This window comes from Bidens hawaiensis, unplaced genomic scaffold (genome assembly GCF_021521415.1).
Source record: "Bidens hawaiensis isolate Kalapana, Puna unplaced genomic scaffold, B.hawaiensis_p1.1 tig00010382_1, whole genome shotgun sequence".
NCBI classification, from domain to species: Eukaryota; Viridiplantae; Streptophyta; class Magnoliopsida; order Asterales; family Asteraceae; genus Bidens; species Bidens hawaiensis.
In genome coordinates this window covers 663,145-688,351 of record NW_027491787.1, presented here as the reverse complement: position 1 = coordinate 688,351, position 25,207 = coordinate 663,145, and the positions used below count along the sequence as shown (strand labels likewise).

General features: G+C 33.7%; 3 protein-coding genes across 3 annotated transcripts; 1 reads left to right on the top strand and 2 right to left on the bottom strand.

Moving 5' to 3' along the window:
• Positions 1–448: 448 nt before the first annotated feature.
• On the bottom strand, positions 449–5,651 carry LOC143534965 (B3 domain-containing protein Os07g0563300-like). Its single transcript, XM_077029330.1, has 12 exons — positions 5,320–5,651; positions 3,467–3,548; positions 3,304–3,402; positions 2,927–3,209; positions 2,526–2,844; positions 2,330–2,426; positions 2,059–2,233; positions 1,904–1,983; positions 1,453–1,710; positions 1,303–1,352; positions 1,046–1,116; positions 449–960 (listed from the first exon to the last, which is right to left on the bottom strand). Exons 1-12 carry the CDS (start codon positions 5,451–5,453, stop codon positions 449–451), a joined length of 2,160 nt encoding a protein of 719 aa, XP_076885445.1. The 5' UTR covers positions 5,454–5,651.
• A 3,230-nt stretch (positions 5,652–8,881) lies between these two features.
• LOC143534930 (uncharacterized) lies at positions 8,882–11,294 on the bottom strand. The gene is made up of 2 exons (XM_077029297.1): positions 10,406–11,294; positions 8,882–9,312 (listed from the first exon to the last, which is right to left on the bottom strand). Exons 1-2 carry the CDS (start codon positions 11,079–11,081, stop codon positions 8,885–8,887), a joined length of 1,104 nt encoding a protein of 367 aa, XP_076885412.1. The 5' UTR covers positions 11,082–11,294; the 3' UTR covers positions 8,882–8,884.
• A 12,789-nt stretch (positions 11,295–24,083) lies between these two features.
• LOC143534929 (uncharacterized) lies at positions 24,084–24,692 on the top strand. Its single transcript, XM_077029296.1, has one exon. The coding sequence runs from the start codon at positions 24,238–24,240 to the stop codon at positions 24,688–24,690; it is 453 nt and encodes a 150-aa protein (XP_076885411.1). The 5' UTR covers positions 24,084–24,237; the 3' UTR covers positions 24,691–24,692.
• The last annotated feature ends 515 nt before the right edge of the window (positions 24,693–25,207 follow it).

Genomic DNA, 25,207 nt, shown 5'->3' with positions numbered 1-25,207 from the left:
TACAATAAGTATACAAATATGGTGGTTAAATATAAAGAGTAAAACAGTTATTTCATGAGCATAAAAGCATATGCTTATGTAAAAACTAAAAACTGCAATATGCTAAATTTTTATGAACAAAAACCTCTTCAGGATTTGAAGTTAAAGATCTAATGACATTTAAAACTAAAAAAAATGTAATTACACCGAATGATTATGTACTTTGATATATCCAGAGCATGTCATAACGCATAAGTTAGCTTCTAGGATTAAACGAAAAACTTAACGAAGCTCTAACAATATCTTTTTCTAAAAGATGATCAGCAAGGTGAGCTCCTACTCACATAACAAAACAGCTTCAACCTAACCACCATCACCGCCAGCACGAATCATTAACTACTATCTTCCCCTGTGACAACGGCTACTATTAATAGCTAATAACGGAAACGGCCCTTTATAGCCTTATAGATCATGATTCATGATTTTTGTGATATCCATCAGTGATGCCATTGATCGACGGCTTCTGCATATTAATGTATGTATGTTTAGATTCTTGAACTACTTTTGTTATCCCCATGGAACCTGCAACAGGAGAAGATTCTTCTTCCCGTTCGGGTAGTATATTCAAGTCGATATTTTGACTTTTGAAAGACAAACCGGACGGTTTTTCTTTACTCGGCTCATTTTCAGAAGTTTGACCAGCCACTGATATGTGGTCATTGATACTATTACTACTACTATTTTCCTTCCGCGTATAGCGAATGATGTCAGCATACAGCAGTTGAGATGGATTCTGCATCATTGGGGGTGGTGGAGTAGAATGCTTGTAATTATGGTTGCTGCCACTTGGCTGTTGAATGCAGACGATGCACGTGCAGCCATGTTTATGGCGTGGGTGTTTCGTTGTGGCCTTACCATCACGGTCTGCCAGGTCAGCAAGTGCGTAAAGGCCATTCATGGTGTTGCTTGATTCAAGATTTTCTGATTATTCAACACGCGCAGATAAATTAGCAAATATTATACAAGAAATACACATATTTTTACAAGAAATGCACATATACTATACCGTGATTGATCAAGGGAAGCATATGCTCGAGATGTTCGGGTGCTGCTTCTGCTTTCGTTGAACAAAGAGATCTTGTAGGCAAATGGGATAAAATATAAATATAAATGTAAAATTCTTGGTATAACAAAATAAAAAGTTCGTTCGTTGTACTTTAGGCTTCTTGCTACTTGCATGAGGTCCTTTTAGTTTTTTTATAAAATTTGGCCTTTAAAAAAAATAGAAAAATAAAAAGTTAATTAATATTTTAGTAAACTTACCGAACATTGTCGGTTGAAAATACTGAAGGACTCCCTATAATTGGTGCCTCCTGTTACATTAATCCAATACTTATATGAGGTTATTTAGGAAGCTTGTATGCATAATCAGAAATAAAACATTAACTGTGTCGAAATTGCAGCGTGTATTACCTGAAAAACCTCAAACTCTACACCATCAATTAATACAACGGTGGGAGAACTAGAAAGAGTCGGTTGTAACAATCCTTGCACTTGTTCCAAAGTGACACTGAATTTAAGGTATTTACTATCTGAACACATTTTCTTCCTTTTAGCACGGTTAGAAATTATATCAACTTCTGACAATGTGCCATCTTGATTTCTCGACTTAGTATCGTTTAAAGCATCTTCATGAACGAAAACACGTGCATTTGTTGTTAAATTGCTCTGCTGTCAATGACGAACATCAGATTGTTTTTTTCACACATAATTTAATTAACATCACCACAAGGAAAAACAGTAGATAAAAACATATCTCAAGTTGACACATTCATAAGTAAACGCAAAAATTTCCACCTCTAAAAGCTAGTAACCGAAGATATACCTTGTCATGTATCACTCAACCATTCAAAAGGAGACATACCTTGTGAGATGGAGATGCAACCGAAGCTTTTCTACATCCCATAATAAGCTTTCCTTCAGGCTCCAGCTTACTAAATGTCACTGAAACAATATAACAAATGAGCAACAATTCAAATATAGTAGAACATATTACATATCTGAATAAATGTATTTTACCTGTATCGCCAGCTCGCAACTGCATTGACTGTATACATGGAGTCATTCCTTCTAAAACATATATTCTACTATTATTATTGGGCCAGAATCTATATTGTAACACCCATTGTGTTCCCTTCAAATCTTGGATGGCAAGTGGACAACCTTCAGGCTCAGAAATTGGAGGCAGGTAATCCTGTACAACAACCATATACAAACTATATTCGTAACACAGATATCGAAAATCTTAAAACCGTCATATAGTGTCACTATTTATATCATTGCCACTAACCTCTGCATATTTCTTTGGTACAACCAATCGACCCATTTTCCCGGCATCACTAACGCTCAACACTTTTTCAAACAAAGGGGTAATCTTGGCATTTGAACTATCACAATGTTAAGTACTTAAGGGCATGATTACTGATAAATGATATGTGTAAACAAACTATAATAATAATCAACAATGGCATATAAAAGCAGGATACCCTCCATAGTGTTGCTGGTGTTCTTGATCTTTGAATTGGGGAGAGCAGTAAGAAAGTAGCTGATGGTGGGCCCGTGTTACGCCTCGAGCCTTAGCATTACGGGCCTGATTTCCAAGAGACGTGCCGGTTCCATTGTTGTTATTATTATTAGAGCATTGTTTACTTACTGATGGTGGAGGGGCTAACTGTTGAACATGAATTCCTGACACTCTTCCATTTTCACTTTTTTGATCGTGCACCATAAATGTTTCTTGCAAACTAGAAAGATTCTTAACAGATTCATCTTTAAACCAATTGTGTTTCACATCATACTGGATTCCTGAATAAAACGCTCGGTTAAGTGAACTTATATTGGTAACTAAAGAAAGTTTTAGACTTTATCTAACAAAATAACATTTTACCAGTGGTGCGGGCTCTATCGCCAGTTATTTCTGGTGCACAGACCTGCCAGCCGTCATTCACAGATCTTGCACGAGGATCATCTATTTTACTTTGACCCAGAGGACAGGAGGTCAACTGTAACTCATGTTGACTTTTAGAAGAACCAAACAGACTGGGTGCTTGCTGCCAGGGAACAGGGTCTGATCCAGTAATATATCTCCAATTTTTGGTTGAAACATCTTTAATTTTTTCCGAAGGTCCAGGGAGAGAGTGAGAAGCAGATGGCCAACTAGGATTTGGTGTCTAAAACAAAGAAATAATATAACAAAATTTGAGTAAGTTTATGTTAGATAACCGACATCAACAAGTGTATAAAACATCTAAATGTGAATAATACCAAGATGTATTCTGTTTTTGCACAGTCGAGACACTCGATGCCTCCAGCATCCAACAGTACGAACATATGGAATGACACTATGCATCCGCAATGAATTTTCTGCAAAGCAAAGCCGACCACTATTATAAATATGTTAGTTAAGCTAATTAGTTTTATTTCTAACCTTTCCACAAGATTCACAACATCTCCAGCCAGAAGCATTCAAGTGATACGTATCACAAAATTTTCCATCTTTAAAAGCAGAACTACAGTCAATTAAACATAAATCAGTGATCTTAATATAACTGAAAAACAATACAAAAGGAAAACAACTGGGAACAAAGTAAATATAGAGTTTATGAGGTCATCATATAAATATCAGCCGGAAGCTTCGGGTATACATCTGAAGATCATAAATTAAGGTTGACATCATAACTGATATTATTGTAAACAAGCACATGTTTCTGACTTCACTTTTTTTCCTTGCGAAGTTGCGCCACATTTCAAGGAAGTACATTGATTGAAAACATTACTCATATATCATGGGCATATAACAAAAATACATGGCTTCTTCAACAAGGAACATCATTTAAAGATTTCTATATCTAATTCATATTTAGTTCGATCTACAGCAGAGCTATGCGCCTATGTCATCTAAGATGTGAAAGCTTTATCTCCAATCTATTGGCACTACCATAATGCCAAACCCTAAATCAAGATTACAACAACATATGAAGCTCTTTTGGTTTCCTAATTCTAGTGGTGCGCAAAGCCAGTTCGGTTATGGAAGACTGCTTAACCATAACCATAACTGAATGCCACGTTAACCATAGGTCGGATTCGTTTAGGTTTGATTAATTGATGTATTTTCTATGTTTTATACCTTTGCTCTAGTTAAAACTAGTTCGGTTAGACAGTTGCAAGCTAAATTATGAAGTTTCAAAACTTAAATTTTCCGGTTCTAAGCTTGGCTATAAACAGCTGAAGCATAAACTTAGTTGTTTGAAGCTGGAAATGGAGGTATAAAATTCGGAAAACATATACATACAAGGTTCGGTTTGGTTTCAGTTAAAGAAAACACGTTAACTGTAACCATAACCGAAAGGTCGGTTAATCATATTCACTTAACCATAACCATCAGTTAACCATAATCATATTCACTTAACCTAGCTCAATTACGTTCGAAACTTAAATATGCCAGTTCCAAGCCATGTTGCAGACAGTTGCAACATAAACTTAAATGTACGAAGCCAGAAATGAAGGTATAAATTCTGAAAAACATACACATACAAGGTTTGGTACGGCTCGGTTTCGGTTAAAGAAGACACATTAACAGTAACCATAACCGAATGGTTGGTTACTCATATTCAGTTGACCATTCCGTCTGGTTTCGGTTAACGAAGACACATTGACCGTATCCATAACCAAAAGGTCGTTAATCACATTCACTTAACCATAACCATCGGTTTTGTTCACTTACGGTTAATTTCGGTTAAAACAACACAAAATCCTCCGATTCCAAAACTTAAAACATTACTTACAGCACAAGCAACATCATCATCATCATCATAACAACAAAACACAAGTATCAACAAACTATTATCTAACAACTCAACAACACATAATTAATAATAATAATAATAATAATAGTAAGTAAGCATTATATATTTATATGATTCTATCAAATACTAACTAATTAAAGGTGAAATTCGGAAAACATAAACATACAAATTTCGGTTAATTAACTATAACCATAACCGAAATGTCGGTTCAATCAATCATATTCACTTAACCATAACCACCAGTTTCGTTCCGTTACGGTTAATTTTTTCGGTTAACTGTTCATTTAACAAACAAATTCTCCGATTCCAAAACCTAAAACATTACTTACAACACAAGCAACATCATCACCAAATTATAATCTAACAACTTAACAACAAACACATAATAATAATAATAATAAGTATAAGCATTACATAATAATAATAATAATAATAATAATAATAATATTCTTGTATGAAATAATAACTGACTTACGCGCATCGATCGCACAGGTCAGCGAAGTCTCCGGTACGGCAAAGCCAGCCTTGTGTAGGCACTTCGATAGACTGTTTACAGGTCGAATTAAAGCACACCTTCGGTACTACTGAACCGGAACACGAATCCATCATATTATTCACTAGCAGCGGCCACAATAATAATAATAATAATAATAATAATAAGTCAGCCTGTAGAGAGTAAGAAAGTAGAACCCTAAGATAGCATTTTGCGTGACTGTTGTTATTGTTATGTTTGCTTGCGTGCGTGAGGCAGGCAAACAGAGGTATGGATATATAGAGAGAGAGTGTATGTATCTATAGGTTGAATATATATAATGTGTGTCAGGTTGTTTGGGTTTAGTGGGTGGGTATCTAGATTCTAGAGTCTACAATGTAACTCTTTTAAGTGTATTTTCTAATTTTGGTCCCTGGAAATTCACTGCTCTGATTACTTTCTACGGAAAATATTTCTTCGTCTTTTCACTCGATTGTAAATAAGTCATTTTGTTCGGTTCGGTTGGTAGACAAACCAAGCATTGAACAAAGGTATGCTCACCGCTCAGTTTGGTTTGACTCAAATATTTTTAATTTAATTTATTGTATATATAATTTTATATGAACAAACACTCCCCCGTCTCATTTTAAATGTCATGGGACCCAAAACACACAAATTAATAAATGTTTGATCATTTTATTTTATGAGCTGTAAAATGTCAATAATGTCTCTTAAGTTATTATGGCTAAAAACCCATATTACATCTAGTATATGTAATAGTAAGGGCATAATTGAAAATTGAATTTATATGTATAGAAATGACATTTAAATTGGGACAACCAAAAGTGAAAAAATGGACATTTAAAATGGAACGGAGGGAGTATCTTAATAAAAAATATAGATAAATGTATTATGTTTGTTTATCAATATAGATAAATGTATGTTTAGGCTATGTGTAGTGGGCGTGAGTTGGTGGCGAAATGGGGCGAGGAAATGCGCGAACACCGTCCTATTAGAGATGCTCATGCTATCTATGAGGAATATAAGTCACTTCTTGAAAATAATAATAGTAATGATGATAAAGGTGTCCACACAAACTTTACTCCATTTGATGAATCTATGAAGAGTACACATAACACATGCAACCAAGATAGTCAAGCACTAGTCAACATGCAAAGTGGCTATAGTCAATCCATGGATTTTGCTAATGATGATTGCCTTGATGAAATAATGTCACTTCTTTATAATAATGATGAAGATGTCTAGACAGACTTTACTCCATTTGAAGAATTCGTATATCGAATCATACCTGAAACATTACATTTGTTCGTTTTTGTAAGCTTGCATTTGTAGGGCGAATTATCTCGGTGTGTTTGTTCTTGAACATTTTTTTTACATTACAATGGATGTACAAAATATTATGAAATATGAATGCATTTGGTAAATATACATTTGAAAGGATAATTAGTTTGGCTATGATTGTTTATACCTTCAATAACATGTTTTATATGTTCTTGTAATATATCTTATTCCTTAATTTACTTTATTAGGCTAAGTGAGCAGAGCCAAGATATATATAATGTGTATGAGATTTTATATGGTGATGATAGTTAGCACTTAATAAGTGTTAGCGTGTTACTGTCAACTTACTTGTTTTGGGCTAAAGATGAGGGGTTTTGGGCCACTGAGTAGACTGTCGTTGCATAAAACTGGCCTGGTTCATACTTTCCTTTTTCCAATGTTATGTTAAACTTTTGATTAAATACAATGCAGAAATTTTTTGGTTGAAATATATTATTTGTCTAGTTAATTTTAAGTTTTCTCATGGTCCACGTGTGTGGGCGCGCGCTCGTGCATGTTTGTGTGTGTGCATACGCGAAATTTATAGAAATCGTCATTTGGATTTTTCTCTCTAAAAGTCTCGATATCCCACACCGACACCAGGGATTTCAAATTTTTTTAAACTTATTTGACATTTTAAGGGAAAATTTCAAAAGTTTGCACACTAGTTAACCCAACATCAACATAGTGTTTGTTTTCTCTATATAATTAAATATAAAATAACAATAAAGTTGGAATGTTACACACTTATGTTTGATAAACCATATAATGGAACTTAAAGCCCACCTTATTTTTTTTGGATAAATGCTTGCGAGACCTTAAAGTTGGTTTTAGAATTTCAAGAGGTTTAGAGCTTAAATATATAGTTTTTTTAAATAAAGGACGTGTGTGACTTTTAAATTTTAATTATATGATGATTAGAACATACTAGTCATGTTTAAGCTAGTTTATTGTAATTTGTTACGTACTGTATTGGACTTCTTTCAAACTACGTCCATGTTGGTCATAAATGTGCACCTTGACGTTTGAGATGTAAATTACTATTTTATCAAAACAAATAGTCAGTTCGATTGTAATGGATAAACATAAACACACCCGCTACGTTAATAATTTGGTTGTCCAATTCAAATGTTTCATTTAATACAACACAACATAACCCGTTTATTAAACAAGCTAGACATGTCAATCCAATACGATACTAATTTGTTAAGTTAAGCTTATAAGCCTTCAAAACATGAAAAAAGAAAAGAAAAAAAACTGTTTTGATACTATAAAAGAACTGGAATTGCAACCCTACTCTTACCTCAATACTTTAGGTTGCTTCGAACCCTTTACATGGTATTTGATGTGTTGGTTTAATCGTAACACTAAAAAACGCTCTCTAATATCTCAAAATGAAAATACGGTCACATATCCTTTAAAAGCGCCCTCAAATGACATTTGAATGTGGTCAATCATAATTTTCAGTTTCCGTTGGATCTTTGTCTAGCAACTTATTGATTGTTACCAGGGGCGATGGATATCTAGGGCCATGGGTGGCCCCGGACCCTCACTGTTTTTTCGCGCATTAGTGTAAATTTAGTTGTTTTTCGGCTATAAATTTTTATACGTAGTGTAAATTTACATGTTTTCGGCCCAAAGTTTGAGCCCGGGCCACCTCGTTTATGATTTTTATAATACAATTTGAGTCTGGCCCCCCAACATTCGTGTCCAAGCTTCGCCACTGATTGTTACGGTTCCAACAACAAGTGAACAAGGTAATTTGGCAACATTTTGATTTATGTGAAACCTCGAATGGTACTAATTTCAATCGTGTTTCAACCCAACCCTTTTTCAATAGTTTAGGGTCTTAACTTCAAACAAAGCCCGATTTCATACCCGTACTAGTATGTAAGAACCGAATTTTGTCTTTTATTTAGCGGACTGGTTTCAACCCAAATGGCTTTGATCCTTTGTGTAGGCTCCATAAAACCGGCCCGGTCCATACGTTTATTTATCACTTTCTCACGTTTAAAAATTAAAACCATTTCATATAATTACAAACAATATACTACGTATTAATTATCAACACTTCATACACAAAAAAAAAATATAATCATATACTCTACTTCAATCTGAACTAGAAAATAACAAGCCTATAGAAATCCCAACAAAAAATATATATATAATTTTTTTTTCTATATTTTCTAGACAAAACATTTTCTTTTTTTTTTTTTTAATAATATTCCTATTCTGCCCCTTGGTTGATCATGTCCATGTACCGTTGTAACGACTCTTGCCTTTGTAACCTCATCTCATCATTAAACTTCTTAATAAACGCTTCAACTCTCCGGTTCAACTCGTCGTGACTCAGCGATCCTTCTTTTCTAAGCTTCAACGGCGGTAACGCGTTCTTTAATGACGTAACACGGTTATTCGGGTAATTGGTATGGTTATTGAACGTGTCCGTCACAATGTCATTTGTTACCATGGATGTTGATTCTTGTTCGTTGGAGTACGCGTCCGATGGAGGCTCGTGGGGGTGGTGATTGTCGAAATTGTCTAATTTTCGACGGTGTCGGTTTAATGGAATGTGACGCCCGTCGGTTATCATCTTCCACGTGCTCTCTAGCGTCTCATGCTTCCGCGGTTTTGATACTCTTAGCGACCTCACACCTGCGGTTAATGGTTTTTTCGACATGAGCGAATGTAAATAAGATTTGATATTAAAAAGGGGTAAGCTATACACACACTATACGACTGACTTTTAAATTCTAGACAGTTGTTTTGATAAAAAAATTTCAAGGTTTGACCGGATATGGTTGGTCGTCAAGATATTGACCAAATGGCTGTTTTAACTAGTAATTTTCAAGGTTAGACACTTATGATTAGAATGATCGTCCGAATATTGTTCGAACGGCCATTACAACCAATATTGTTTAAGTTTGACTTTTCGATAAAAAGACCGTATTTTATAGACGACTGTTTTATCATGTGAAATCAAATAGGATGATACAGCGATAGCATGAAAAAAAAGGATTCAGACTATCAGATAGTAATCTTATGCCAGTTGTAGATTGAATTTTATATTTATAACTTTTTCTTAAATGTCTTTTTTTTTTTAATTTTCAAATATATGGTTGTATCACGCTTAGGGCTGTTCAAAGTGCTCGTCGCTCGTCAGAAACCCGCTCGAAAAATGTTCATTCGATTTCGGCTCGGTTTGGAAATGAGCCGTTCGGCTTGGTCCGGTTTGAAAATGAACCAAGCACGAGCAAAGCCTCGCTTGGTTCGGTTCGGTTTTGCCCTTGAATTATTTTTTATTGATTATTTTTTATGTATATATATAAATAAAGTATTCTTTAAAGTTTTTGGAAATTTCCCTCTTTTATATGTTTTCTTGTTACATTTGAGTTTTAGACATTTTAGTGTTGGAAGTTTCGACATTTTGGAGTTGAAAGTTTTGAATGAATGACATTTTTCATTTTAGAAATTTAAAAAACTTTGTACGAAACCAAGCAAACCAAGCTCAGTTTCAAACCAAACCAAGTTTAAGCATAAAATATCGTTCATTTCTTAAAATTTAATCCGCTCATTTCGGCTCGCTTTCAAACCAAACCAAGTATGAGCAAGCCTGCGTTCGGTTCGTGAATAGCCCTAAACACGCTTAATTCTAATAATTTGATTTAAACCGAAAACCATAAGTCAAATATAAAATATTTTTGTAACATTTTTTTTAATTACGAATATACTGTTGCGACGTGCTTACCTTCAGGATTGGTTTTCGCCATTTTCCGTTGATGAGCAAATCTAGAACTAACAAGCGGCATCTCCCTCGCCGGAAAACATCGATCAGACCAAACCGTCTCCACCGGAAGAGCGTCTATTACAAACTTATCTTGCACCTCATCGTTAACAACATCTAAATCATTAAACGACACCGTTTCAACATCAATTACCTGAGGTTCAACTTCACTCACATCCTTGACTATCGTCTCATAAACCACCACCGATGTTGGTTCCATCGCTTCAAAGTTCTGTTGAACCAACATCGATGGTGACTCCGATGTTGGTTTCAACGCATGAAATCCCAGTTGAACCAACATCGGAGGTGACTGAAACAAACTCTCTTCTGTTCGGTCAATAGTCGGAAGAGAGTTCGTTTCAGTCAAATCATCATGGTGATGGTGGTGGTGATGATTGTTGTAGTGATGCTGGAACCGCGAAGAAGCGACTATGGTGATAATTATCCCATTCACAACCACATATAAATACGGTGGTGTTAGCCATGTCAGTATTACTGAATAAATAACGGGCAAGTCGTATAACGCGAAGTTTAACATTAGCGGGAAGTAGAATTTGATCGCGGTCGCTGCGGATACGACGCCGGAGGAGATTAATATGATCTTTAGAGAAAGTTGTGATGTTGAAGTTGAATAACCCATTTTTGTTACCTAAGTTGTAAAGATGTGTGTATGTTGTTTTTTGATATGTTTGTTACCTTTGAATATTAAAAAGTGGCTAACAATAAGAGGTATTAAAAAGAGAGAATGTTACAATATTGGTACTTTATTTTAGTGAAATTGTCAATATTAATGTTTAGACTATAAAAGAGGTGCATTTTACTCCATTGATTATTTTTGTGTGGTTGACTGGTTGCCTTATATATGGTAAAAAGAGTACTAAAACAAATTTTATATGTTTGTGTTTTGAGTATGAGAACTTAGGGTTAATATATGGATAAAAGTGTGTGTAGATGTATGAGAATCATGAGAGTCAATTGTCAAAACTATAGAATAGAATTTACTTAGGATAATATCGATTTTGTATAGTAATCTTATATGTTTTGGGTTATAGTTTATTATTTTCACTTTTACTTTTGATATGAATGTATAAGCTTGTTGATAGTAATCGTGTTATGTGTTAAAGAAAAGAAAGAAAGAAAGTAATATGTATAATATTAATCGTTTTATGTATCGCAACTAACATTAACACAATTGATATATGTACATGTATTTAATGGTTTTCTTTATAGTCCTTCACCAATGGAGTACTTCAAAAACATTTTTATTGTTAACAGTAACAATCGGTGTTTAAACATCACTTAATTAGTGAAGTTTTTGTTCGAGACAAGTAGCAACTATTATCGACATGTAAAATACATAAAAATATACAATCAGATAATCTATATATAAATATTTTTCCAATAACAAACGTTAGTTCTTGACTCCTTCGATTGCACAGGGGTTATCAACGACCTGGAGGCTGGGCAACAGTCTCTGTTTCTTAGCTTATTTCAATTATATAATTGCTTTACAAGAAAAGTTATGTTAAATCACTTGACCCGCTCAAATGACAAAGGATTGCGTAAAGGAAACACTCTATAATTTTGGATGAAGAGAGTAAACCGTAACTCTGTAAGAGACTAGTACAGGCTAGGCTATACACAAAAAAAAAGGAGTAGAATTGAAACTTGATACAAATTATAAGGGTAAATAGTGGCATATGTAAAGATGGGTGGAACCTGGAAGCTAGTGGTGGCTTGGAAGCAGGTCAACCGTGTGCTTAATGGCCATACATGGCTTGCCCATATGGGTTCCATGGGCCCACGTTATGGATGTCCCTTCAGCGGACGGCCAATCACTCGTTTTTTGTATTTCTATTCATAAATTCACAAGTATCACCCAAGGGTACAGATAAATTAATAAGTTTTAAATGCAAACTCAGATTTTATAGAATTTTCTTATCCAAACAAATGGTTTTCTTTCTTTTATTTAAGAGCCATTTAAAAAAAAAAAAAACCAATTATACTAGCAAGATGCTAGCATAAATACCAAGTACACCCGATATTCAAACAAATAGTTAATATTAGAGAATTTTAAATAAAGTGTAGAAATAAAAAAAAAACTTAAATTTAAATGACATATAAATCTTTGATGTCACGTGTGCACTGCATATTGCTTCTCATCAATTTTTTTATCTCTCTTTTTTTATTAAATAATATAACTGGTTTTTTTAAGAATGATATATTAAAAAAATGTAAATTATTATAGTAATAAAACACATTTACTTTTAATATATATTTTTTATTTAAAATTTTTTTTTGAAATATCCAATTATTTAATTTTTGTTCTCAACCAAATAATAATGAAAAAAGTTACATTAAATAACAATTAATGTATGTTCGAAACCCAGCTATATATAGTTTTCACATAGTTATTATTTTCTAAGTCTCTAGTGTAGTACGTACACATATAGTATATAAAAGTTTTATCAATAGACTCCATTTAAATTAAAGAGTTTAAGTGGGTTCAATGTCATGTTTATAGTAGATACCTGTAAATAAAATGTATACACGGTATATTTCACGCGTTTCATGATTGTCTAGACTTTTATACTTCGTGATTGTAGGCGTACATGAAGACATAAAAGATAAGATAGACACTTGAAAATATTCCACGTATACATGGAAAATTATTGTTTGGCGTATTCTCACGTATCTTATGAAAATGCATGTAAAATATTGTCGACATACTATAATATATATAAACAAGTTAACAAAAAACACGATGCAATGTCACTTCACTTAAGGGTGTCAAAATTAACCATTGAAGGAAGATATGACCGGTCCATGCCCATTGGCTTGTCCCCTAACCACATGCCATGTTTCATCCATCCAAAACTGAAAACCACTTTTGTGGTGATGGTCGGTTCATGACCCGAACCTCTTGATTATTATTATTTTTTCATTTAACAAGCACAATATTATAAGTAATTAGTTATGAAATTACTTTGTTATTAAACTAATTGGCTTCAAGAGGGTGGAGATAGAGCACCGTCACAAGTGGTGTGTGTTCGTTTGGGTTCACACGGGTTGGGTTGAGGTGGCTAAATCCTATTGGTTCTCTTCATAAGTTCAAGAGGATTCATGTTTGAACACCCAGGTCCAACATCCACAACTCTCGGCCATGGACATCATATTTGGAAACCATCAAATTAAGTTTATCACTCACTGCCTTCACACATCGTCGTGTTAGTCCATAATAGCATATGTATGGACTACCCTCGTTATAGATGGTTTTTCTTTTTTTAATATAAACACGAATAAAACAATAAAATATGGTTTTCACCTATATTAACGGTTTGGTTTAATAAGTGTGGTGTGCAACCATGCCACCTTAGTACTAAGAATAAACTTTCTTATATTTAAATGTTAAATGCATTATTAAATTTCTCGATCAAAGACATATTTGTTGGCCTAAAATGCCTATTTTATTAATAAATAAATAAATTTATAAATAAAATGGTGTGTGCAACTTCTAGTTGGTTCTAAGGCTATGTGTAGTGGAGGGACTACAATTGAGAGTGAATTGTGACACGTGGCGCACAGTCAGCAAGAAGTAGAAATTTGTTTTGGGAGTGTAATGGTGTGTGGGCTACAAGTTGGGCCCACAGTGTCTTTTTTTTTATTTTCTTTTTATAATTAAACTAATTAAATAAAAACCAATTTATTTAAATAATTAAATAAAAATGTATTAAAATTAAAAAATAAATATAAAAAATACATAAACTAAAAAAATACACGAATAATAAACATAAATTATAATAAAAAAAACACACCAAAATAAAAATACACATAAAAATTTCTATAAAAAAAACTAATTTATTCGTCTTCGTCTTCGTCCCCGTCGTCGTCATTGTTCTCCTCCTCGTATTCGTCCTCGTACTCGTCTTCGTCCTCCTCAACGGGACGATTATCCCACACGTGTTGAACCAAATCCACCTTCAGTTGGTTATGTATATCACTTGATATTATCAACGGACACCATGTTATTGGCGACGGCCCGAACCGCGTTCGTGACCTCTAAATGCTCTTCCGCCACTTGTCGGTGAATCTGATGAATTCTTCGACTCTCGTTTATTAATTGATCCAAAATCTCGGCAGATTTCGTGGAATCCGGGGAACTCATTGAGTTTGAAGAAGTATGAAAATAATAAAAATGGTTGGTATTTTTATGTTTATGTGTTGTGTATGATAGGGTGAAAATGGTTAGATAAAGTTTGACATATATATTAAGTTTTTAAATTAATTTTTTTTTATATATATAGCCGTTACCCAACGGCATTATTATTATATTATTATTCTCCATCTGCATGCGAAAATAATACCTCGCCCCGCCCAATTTTCGCCCAGGGGGGCGGTGTGCTCCACCAATATCGCCCAATTTCGCTCTCCTTTCTCGCCCATTACACATAGCCTAACTTATAAGATGAAAAGTACCATTATTATTTATTATTATTATTATTACTATTATTATTATTATCTCGCTTTATAAGTGAGAGGTAAGGGGTTCAAACTTCACAATCACCAATTTATATTGGAGATATGAGGGATGACCCTGGTTTGCCAGGGTTCGAGTCCTGATCTCACCCGGTTTTACCGGCTCCTCGCTGTCGTGCCGTTTGGCGGGCGTGGGGGTCGGGTTTTATCCGATGAATCCCTCAATAGGTGGACCGCTAGGGGCTCCGTCCGTCCGGACTAGTGGCCGGCTCGGGCTACCTTTAACCAATGGAGGCCGCGTATGTAGTACCCGGCGTTACTTAGTTGGCCGTTAAAAAAAATATAAGTTAATGATTGCGATTTTCGAATAATATGTAGTTATGAAGACACCTACTCTCTTTCTTTAAAGTTTGAACCAGTATTTAGGCAACCTACTTTGACATGATCCCATGGTCTATCCAATTACAAAGAAACATATAAAAAGGATGTCTAACCATAAACCAATAGAAGATGGACAGGAAGTAATTAAATGAGTTGAATTTCAACAATTGGAAAACACATTAAATGCAATATTCCTTTTAACAACGAAAGAAATAAGTCCAAAAGTGTATTCGTAATATGTGTAAAACCGAAAGGAAAAAAATCCAATTGTCAAATACTTGAGTTATGTAAAAATACACTTAGTTAAATTTTAAAAAATCAATCAAACAAACCAAATATTTGAAAAAAAAAATAATAAAAAGAAGCTTATAGCTCTAAACCAGTTTTGTGAGGGTAGGACGCGGATTCAAACCCGCGATCACCGGATTTCAAGTCATTCAGTCGGTATTGATTTTGTTTAGTTTATTCCGGTCTCTCGCTAAAAGAAATCAATTATAAAAACAAAGGAAAATAACAAGGAAAAAATGAAAACTAAAAGAAAACAATTAATAAAAAAAACAAAAAGAAAAAACAAGAAAACAATATTAGATTAGATAATAACTAAAAGTGGCATTTTTTAATATGAATATATGATTGCAGAAACAAATTATTTTATATTTTATGAGCAAACTATTAATTATTTATTGTCAAGAATATTCTAGTTATGTTAATATTATATTTTATTATCTTATGTGATGTTGACTTCAATGGTCAACTAATTGAGTGAAAAGGACATTACGTGTGAGTAAAAGTCCAAGATTGGCACCGTCCATAATCCAACAAGATTTGTACTTTACTCGCGCCCCCCACACCCCTCAGCCTTATAAACTCAGTGTCGATCATTAAATTCTGGTGTTCCACACTGGTGCCATGCTGGCATAACGATCCCCATGCATCTTATTCTTTAAACCGTTGAAAATATTTTATAGTAACCACATAAATACAAATTATTTGTAAATCAATATCATACAGAATATATGAGAGGTTCTAAAAGTCATGTTATTTAATAATATGTATTATAAGCTTTAAATAATTATGTAATCTATTAAAAGGCGTGTTTGGAATGTATTGGCCATCTCTTTTTCTATGTATATACGAGTTAATTGCATGGATGTTTCATGTGGTGAAGATAAGAGCATATTTAGTATATAATAAAGTATATGAATATTGTTTCCTTAAGAAAACAAAATAGATATAAATATAAAAAAACAATAAAAATAGATAGGGAAATTGGATTTTAATACTCCTAATTTTCGCTTATTGGCCGCTGGCACTCCCAACTTACAAATTGGCCGCTAACACTCATAACTTTTCACATATTTTCCAATACCACTCCCGTCGTTAAAAAAATACTAACGTCGTTAGTGTTTGAGCAAAACGTGTAAAATGACTAAGTTAAAAGTAAAATCAAAATTTTTTTTCAAAATATATATTCTACCATCATCACCTCCCTCCATTGCCACCTATTGCCACCACCTAACACCACCACTACTTACACCGCCACCACAGCCACTCACCACCACCACCCACCACCGTCACCGCTTACCACCACCACCATTGCAACCACCATAACCACTGCCTCACCCGCCATCACTTGCAACCACCCCCACTACCACCGCCGCCGCCGCCTACCACCACCAACTACACGAACCAGGTGGTGGTTGTGGTGGGTGGTTGCAGTGGTGATGGTGGTAGTGCAGGTTGTTGAGGGTAGGGGCAGTGGTTATGGGTGGTTGTAGTGGTGGTGATAGGCATTGGCAGGAGGTGGGTGGTGGTGGTTGGTGGTAGTAGGTAGTGGCTGGAGGTGGCGGTTGGTAGTGGGTGGTAGTAGTAGTGCAGTGGAGGAAGGTGATGGTGGTGGGATATATTTAAAATAAGTTTTGATTTTACCTTTAACTTAGCCATTTTACACTTTTTGCCCAAACACTAACGACGATAGTGTTTTTTAACGACGGGAGTGGTACTAGAAAATATGTGAAAAGTTGGGAGTGCTAGCGGCCAATTTGTAAGTTGGGAGTGTCAGCAGCCAATAGGCGAAAGTTGGGAGCATTAAAAACCAATTTCCCAAATAGATATAAACTCAAGAATGGCTTTTTTCTCTTCCTTAATCATAACTCATGTTTCAACCTTTCAGGCATATGGTATGATGATCAGAGGGTTTTCTCACAGGAATTTAGGAGGTCTCGAGTTTGAATGTTTGAAGTGTTAAACTGATAACATACGGTTAAAATTTTATTTAAATACTCGAACTCAGGTATTGATAATTAGTAAGTATAGTGGCTTATGACACAGTCAAAACACCGTAAAAATCTTATACTATACTAATAAGAAAATGTTGAAGCTTATGTGTCAAGCCTATATTTATCATAAATTCTAATCTCTCATCTCATTTATTCTAGCTATCCATGGGTCATAAGTCAATACTATTTTGTCAATTGGGTTATAACATAGTATGAATTATATTCATTATTGAGTTAATTGTCATTTTCATACATAAGGTTTGACGATCTTCGCAATTTTAGTACTTTTTTTAAATTTCTTGCAAATCAACACCTGACGTTTCCAAAATCATGCTATTTTAGTATTTTTTTTTTGTTAACCCCGTTTGTTTTTTCCATTAAGCTAGGGATAAAATAGTGATATTTTTATTTCTCATTTGCTTAACCTTGTGGTAAAAAATAAATGAGTGGAACTATTTATTTAAGAAAACTACATGAACCGAACTACTTTTTTAACATAAACTAAGCGAACCATATTTTTTTGACAAAATTAAACGAACCAAACTACTTTTAAAAAACAAACAAACCGAACCACATTTTTAAATAAAAATAAATGAACCGAGAGCCACCTTTTTTAGCAAAAATAAATGAACGGAACCATTTTTTTAACAAAAAAAAAATAAACGAACCGAACCAACCGAAATATAATTCATAAGTTCTACTTTGTACATTAAATAATTCATAAGCATTTTAAAAATCACATTTGAAATAACAAACCTAGTTTAATTTTATTATTTGACAAATCCCGTATTAAACACGGGTTCAAAAGCTAGTAACTTATAACTAAAGTTCAATTAGTTACTATATTGTTAATGTATTTTCTTACCCATTTAGTTTATTCAAATATCGATATCCACTCCTTTTTAAATATTCATATCTTATCTTATTAAAATCTAATTTAAGATAGGAACCACAATTATCTTTTTATAAGCATTAATTAGTTGAAGATGATGGAACATGCAACGTGTCAATGACATATTAGCACCCTATGAAGGCATGTTGTGGATGCCAAACCAACATCCATCGTAAATGGTAAATGGTCAAACACATTCAAAGCTATGACTACTTTCTTCTTTTGAATCATTATAGATATCCGATCAACTTCATTTCTCGAGTTTGGAACTTTAGGGCTCTAGGCTAGCACGTCTCTAAAAGAAAGCTTGTATATTAGTCCATATCCACCAGTCTCACCTGGAGACCATCCTCAGGAGGAAACTGACATTAAGTGAGAAAACCGTCTAGCCCATTCTCATCCCTTATTTTGTCACATGTAGAACTTGGACTCAAGATCTAACATATTTCAATGAAGTCTTTAGCTACCTCATCTCAATCACTTGGGCTAGGAATCATGGCTTACAATAACTACTTATAAGAAAACTATTATATGTTTTATTATAAAAGCAATAATAATTAAAAAGTAATAATAAATCCTTATATATCAAACTAATGGTCACACTTATGAAACTAAACATGTTACAATAACCTTTTGATAATACATGTGACTAATATATCATGAAATAAAAGAAATATCAATGATACTAGCTCTCATTATTTGTAGAAAACAATCTAGTACATGTCGCATACGAAACGAACAATATTCAATATAAACTTACAAATTCATATGACGTAAATGATTTGAATAGATCTCTTTGACAGAACTTCGGCGTCGTCTTTGACTTCGTGCTTGACTGCATAACAAGCAAACCAAGTTGTTGACGGTTGTGTCTGAGGGTCTGCGCTCAATACAGGTCCCGCAAAACAGATTCCGAGTCTTCCCTTAAAGTCTTAAGAGAATTTGTCAAAATAAAACTATTTCTTTTCATAGCATCTTCAATTAAAGTAGTTGACTCGATCTTAACAACTTTATTTTGGTGTAATTCCTGGAATTTACGCATTAAAGTTGGGAGTTGAAATGGGTGTTGGGTTGGGTCATAATATGTAACTCTTCAAGGGGGATTACGCATTTAACTTGCCTTGAAATGGTTAATGGGTTGGGTCAAAGGCCTTAGCTCAATGTTTGAGATGAGAGTGGCCAGTTTAAAAGTGATTTGGGCTTGCTTGAAAAATCGTCCTATGTGTAGGTAGAGCCGTAGAGGTGTAAAAAAAACTGGTTCGGACCCGTATAACCAGAAACCGAACCGAACCAAACCACCAGTTTGTATAGTGTCTGGGTATTTTCCTATCAAACCAGTTTTTTTTTTCTTAAACATGTTAAATCCGGTTTAAAACCGACCCAAACCGGTCTAGATCAGTTTTGCTACTTCTATGCTTAAACCGGTTTCTAAATGGAACCGGTTTGACCCAAAACGGTTTGGATATGTAAAACCAAACCGGTTAAGTTTGTAAAAAAACGTTTTTGTACACCTCTATGTGTAGGTTTATGTTATTTGTGAATCCGAAAATCCTAGTGACACCGATGCATCAAACATAGACTAATAAAAAATCATGCATCCGCCCATTGAATTCTTGGAAACATGACCAGTTGTGGTTTATGTTTAATCCATTCATTTAGTTAAATATCATGTCAATGTGACACACACTCTAGACCCTAGAGTCTAGGGTCTTAATAAGTGCTTAAGGATATGATTATATGTCAAAGCATAACCATTGTGATTTTTGTTTAATCCATTCATTTGGTTAATTACCATGCCAATGTGACATACACTCAAGACCCTAGAGGTTAGGGAGTGCTTAAGGATATGATTATATGTCAAAATCATGTTAAGTTCATAGTTGGGTAGGTGGCCCTTGTTCTATAATGATGATAACATGCTAGATAAGGTGGTTTGTACATGTGTTTAGTTAAAGGGTGTATAGAGTTATAAATAACTAACTATAACTTTTGGAATACATTTTTAATAGTACCATCAGTATTACCAAAATTTCCCTAAATGAGACACTAAAATGTGGGTTTAAATGAATTAATTCGATAGAACTGTTGTTAATCAATAAACTATCGTCACCGACAGTGGCGAAGGATATTGAGAGCCAGAGTGGCACCGGCTTTCTCTTTTTTTTTCGCGCAACAGTGTAAATTTAGCCGTTTTTCGTTCGAAAATTTTTATACGTAATGTAAGTTTACCCGTTTTCGACCAAAAATTTGAGCCCGGCACCCATCCTTTATGAACTTTTAAATACATGTTGAGTCAGGCTCCCCCGACGTTCGTGTCCAAGCTTTGCCATTGGTCACCGAATCAAAACTCACTCATAATTTAAGTTATAAACTAGCCATCTATTGTATTTGTTTAATTAACCTGTTGTATTTCTAGTCAGTGCTTAATAATATATCGCCGTTCATAAAAAAAAGTTACATCAATTCCACTAACATATAATTATGACCGTACTAACTATGATAAGAAAAAGTTAGATAATCTTGTTTTTTTTAATTCAAACACGCATATATTTATTTATAAGAATTTAAATTAAGAAATGGAACACCTATATCCTATTTACATACAAGTGTCACAATAAAATGTTCCTCGTGAATATATTTTTGTGTGTAGTCTAAATCAAACATCAAAAGAAATTAAGAAGAAACAAAGTGGAAGTGAAATATCACTTTCATAATTAAAAAGAAGTAGTTAGTAAATGAGAACGAAATCAATGTCCAAATATATTGATGGAAAACCCTAGCTCTCAACTTGATGCACTATCTGATTTTTGCTTTTGATTTTGAACCCATGATAGTTGTTGGACCTATTAATGATGTGGGTCGACTTTTGACTTATTAATACAATGTAGCAAATGGTAATGGTAAGTGTACAACACGTGTATTTGCATGTTTGCGAACATATCCATTTAACTTGGACTTTTAACTTTTACTTATAAATAGCTTAACTTTTAAAATTACAAATTTACAGTCAAAATAACGTAAAAAACTATAAAGTATATGTGGGTTTAAAATAGGGGGCAATTTCATATAATAGTAACCAAGTTTCAAAGGTATTTCAATTAAGTCATTCAACTTTAAAAAATGTTTCAATTAACTCACTCAACTTCATATTTTATTAAACTAAAGGTTTTAACATGTTTTTTTAGTGTTTTTCTTTTTTGTTTCACATAGAAAATCTTTTTATATTATTATTTTATGTTGACGTTGAGTGGCGACGTGAATTTTATTTTTTATTTTTGAATATTAATATAATTAACATTTTTTTAATTTTTTTAAAATATAACTACATATATTGCAAATTCCGACCCCCACATCTTATCCTCCATTTCTTTTTTAACGCAAAAAAAAATCGTTGAGACTCAATTTGAAGATTTAGTGACCCGATTTAAGAAAAATATGCATGAGTGACATAATTGGAACACTTTTGAAAGTTGGTTACTATATTCTATGAGATATTCTCTTTAAAATAATACAAACATTAGGCTCGAATCTTTTTAAACTTTTAAACTAGATACAAAATATTTAAACCAGTTTAAACATTAGCATAAACAGTTAAACACACACATAACTTCTGAAAAAACGGATCAATTTGTCAAGTTGACTTGAGACCTACTTGTTAATTAGCTAAAACTAAAAGTGTACACGCTTTTGATTCAAATTGACTAGAACACCTATGATTAACGTGAATTTATAAGTTCCGTGTTAGGTTTGCTTGTATTGAAAACTTATACGCTACACGTTTAACTTAGATGTGTCAAAGACTCAAAAAATGTTAATAGATTCATACAAATATAAGACTGTATTGTGTTTCTTAACTATTAAGTTAATTTGGTAAGTTTGTAAAACTAAATTGGATAGTATCATAGTAATGTACTAATGTTTCAGAAACGGGGTCTTTTTCAAACATGCATAAGATTTTAGATTTAAATCAATATATATTTAGAAGATATTTTTGTAAGAAGTAAGAACTCAGAGATCGGTAAAGAAAAAAATATCAGATGCACGTGCTTGTATTTATTTCATATTTGACTAAAATAAAATGAAAGTATGGTTGGGACTTGGGGCATTAAGTTTTTCTCTTCTTTATCATTTTTTTCTTTGTTTGATCATTTATTGATTTAATATAATATATTATAACTAAGGTTCGTACGTGCTTCTAACAATATATTTATAAGTCATGCCCACCGAAGGTGGTAAGATGTAAAATAAGATGTTTTTGGTTTAAGCTCTATATAGTGTGAAAATTTAGTTGTTAAAAAAAAAGACTATATTTTGATAAAACTGTTTCTTTCTCAATTTTGTTGTAAAATATATGAAATAAAGAGATAATCATATGAAAGTTTGATTTTGTTTGTAACTAATGGAAAAAGTAAACATGTCTTGAAAGGCAGAAAATAAAAGAAAGTGGTAGAACATCTCTAGTGGAGTTTCTTCGGCATTCATGGTGGTTGACGTGAAGTAGAGAGAGAAAGAAGTCCATGGTCAAACACGACCATGGATGACGCGTGTAGTACTTTCTTCAAACACGATCATGGATTAAACACACGAGCCAATGTTGTAACACACTGAATGCTCTTACAACCTCTTTTCTTGCACACACGTGTCGATGTTTAAATTCCACCCTCTTTGTGTATTAGTAAAACCTTTTATTAGTGTAGCGATACATACATTCTCTTCGATAGTATTAATTCATGTATTGGAGATTGATCATTGGGCACTTTGAAGTCACTGTTAGAGCCTGCCCTACACTGAAATACGCATATGCCAATCCCAATCCAGATATCATGTCATACAACTAGTAGTAGTACTTTCTTCAAAGCCGTGTTGAAAAAACTTCAATAACACATCTAAAAAGCTCGTATAGACATTTAATAGCAGTCGTTCACCAATTTGTATGTATCATTGTACTGGTTAGTCGTTACATATATTAAATGTCAACTGATGTATGGCATATGTGCATTTTTTGTATACGGGAAAGGACTTACAAACACTGTTTTTCCTTTGCTGAAAGTATATGGTTAGACATACCTTCAACATACATTCGGTTAAAAACTTTTTTTCTCATCTGGAGCCGAATCACGACAAATTAAAGTAGTCATTCCAAAGACGGCATTCTACTATATACATGTGTTTCCTTGTTGAACAACTAGAACTAAATATACATATTTTTAAATGTAAATAATTTGATTATATAAGTTTAATAACATATAACCTTCATGAGTTATTCTTTAAAACTTTAAATTTATCTGAAAAATATCTATAAAAATAAACAACGCGTTCCAATAGACACAACCATCACAATATAAAGTAAAAAATAAAAAAAATATCTCGTCAGCAATGCTCCAAATAATCATAACTCATTTAGTATTTTGCTATATCGTTTTGATTGCGAATAAAATTTTTTGTTAGTCGTTAAAAAATATCATAACATATTAAACTAGCTAAAATATGCTACCCCATTTTGGACCCACCCTTATCTTTTAGGACATGGGTATGCATGAAATAACTGGAATCCACTTCACTTCTTATATAACATAAGTACATAACATGCAACTACAGTATACATTACATATCCAAAGAAATTGCCTCTTCAAACTTCAAGCACAACCCCACAATTGTGACCTTATTAAATGCTTATTAATTATTATCTACCCACCCCACCATAAATATATACCTATACCATCCACCACCAAAAAAAAAAGTGACATTTCCTCAAATTAAACTTCATCATGAAAACTTTCATCATACCTCTCATTCTAATCTTTTTCCTCTTCAATGTTTCTATTTCTACCCGACCCGACCCGAATACCGACAAGACAAAAAACAATAACAACAATAAAGGTGGTGGAAACGGTGGAAATGATGGAAACGGGTATTTTGGACCCGGGTCCGGGTCAGGTGGACCCAGGTTCAACATACCCGGGTTTGGTAACAATTGGCCAGGAAGTGGTACAGGTGGTGGGTACGGATACGGGTATGGAGGTCCGAAAGGTGGACACTCTAAAAGTGGTGTGATCAAATCCACTATGGTGTGTAAAGATAAGGGGCCTTGTTACAAGAAGAAGCTGACGTGTCCGGCTAAATGTTTCACCTCCTATAGCCGCTCGGGCAAGGGGTATGGTGGCGGAGGCGGCGGAGGCGGGTGCACTATGGATTGCAAGAAGTGTATGGCTTATTGTTAATAATAATAATAATAATATAAGATGTTTTCTAATCGTACCTCTCTTGTATTGAGGGTGGGTCCCACCATTTTATTAAAGAGAGGTACGAATAGAAACACCCAATATTTAATATATTATATCTATATAAATATAATATGTTATTAAGTATTATGCTGGAGTCTGGTAAATGGTTGTGGTGATGGCAGCGGTGGAGGTGACGCTTAACGGTTGAGACATAGCCGGTGGCCGGGTGAACTGCTGCTATTAATCCGTAACACTTTGTATTATTAGTGAAAGAGTGTGTAATGTATTAATGTTTATGTATTGTGATATAAAATATAATATTATATATATTGTTGTTATTAATTTTTCTATAACTTTCTATAAAGTTATAAAGTAAAAGTAAAGATCGCATACTCTTTTGGTTTTATACCAAGCCTATTTAACTTTTGGTCCTTGATTAATGATCAAAATGAAATATCAATTGTCTTGGTCTTTGAATATGTTCCAATTAGTCTGAGGTAGGAAGGTTAATTAA

Coding starts and splice junctions, on each gene's coding strand:
- LOC143534965 (XM_077029330.1), bottom strand. CDS start 5,453: ATGATGGATTCGTGTTCCGGTTCAGTAGTACCGAAGGTGTGCTTTAAT. Junction 3,549..5,319: donor GACCTGTGCGATCGATGCGC/GTAAGTCAGTTA, acceptor AATTGACTGTAG/TTCTGCTTTTAAAGATGGAA. Junction 3,403..3,466: donor GTTGTGAATCTTGTGGAAAG/GTTAGAAATAAA, acceptor TTTGCTTTGCAG/AAAATTCATTGCGGATGCAT.
- LOC143534930 (XM_077029297.1), bottom strand. CDS start 11,081: ATGGGTTATTCAACTTCAACATCACAACTTTCTCTAAAGATCATATTA. Junction 9,313..10,405: donor GGCGAAAACCAATCCTGAAG/GTAAGCACGTCG, acceptor CATTAACCGCAG/GTGTGAGGTCGCTAAGAGTA.
- LOC143534929 (XM_077029296.1), top strand. CDS start 24,238: ATGAAAACTTTCATCATACCTCTCATTCTAATCTTTTTCCTCTTCAAT.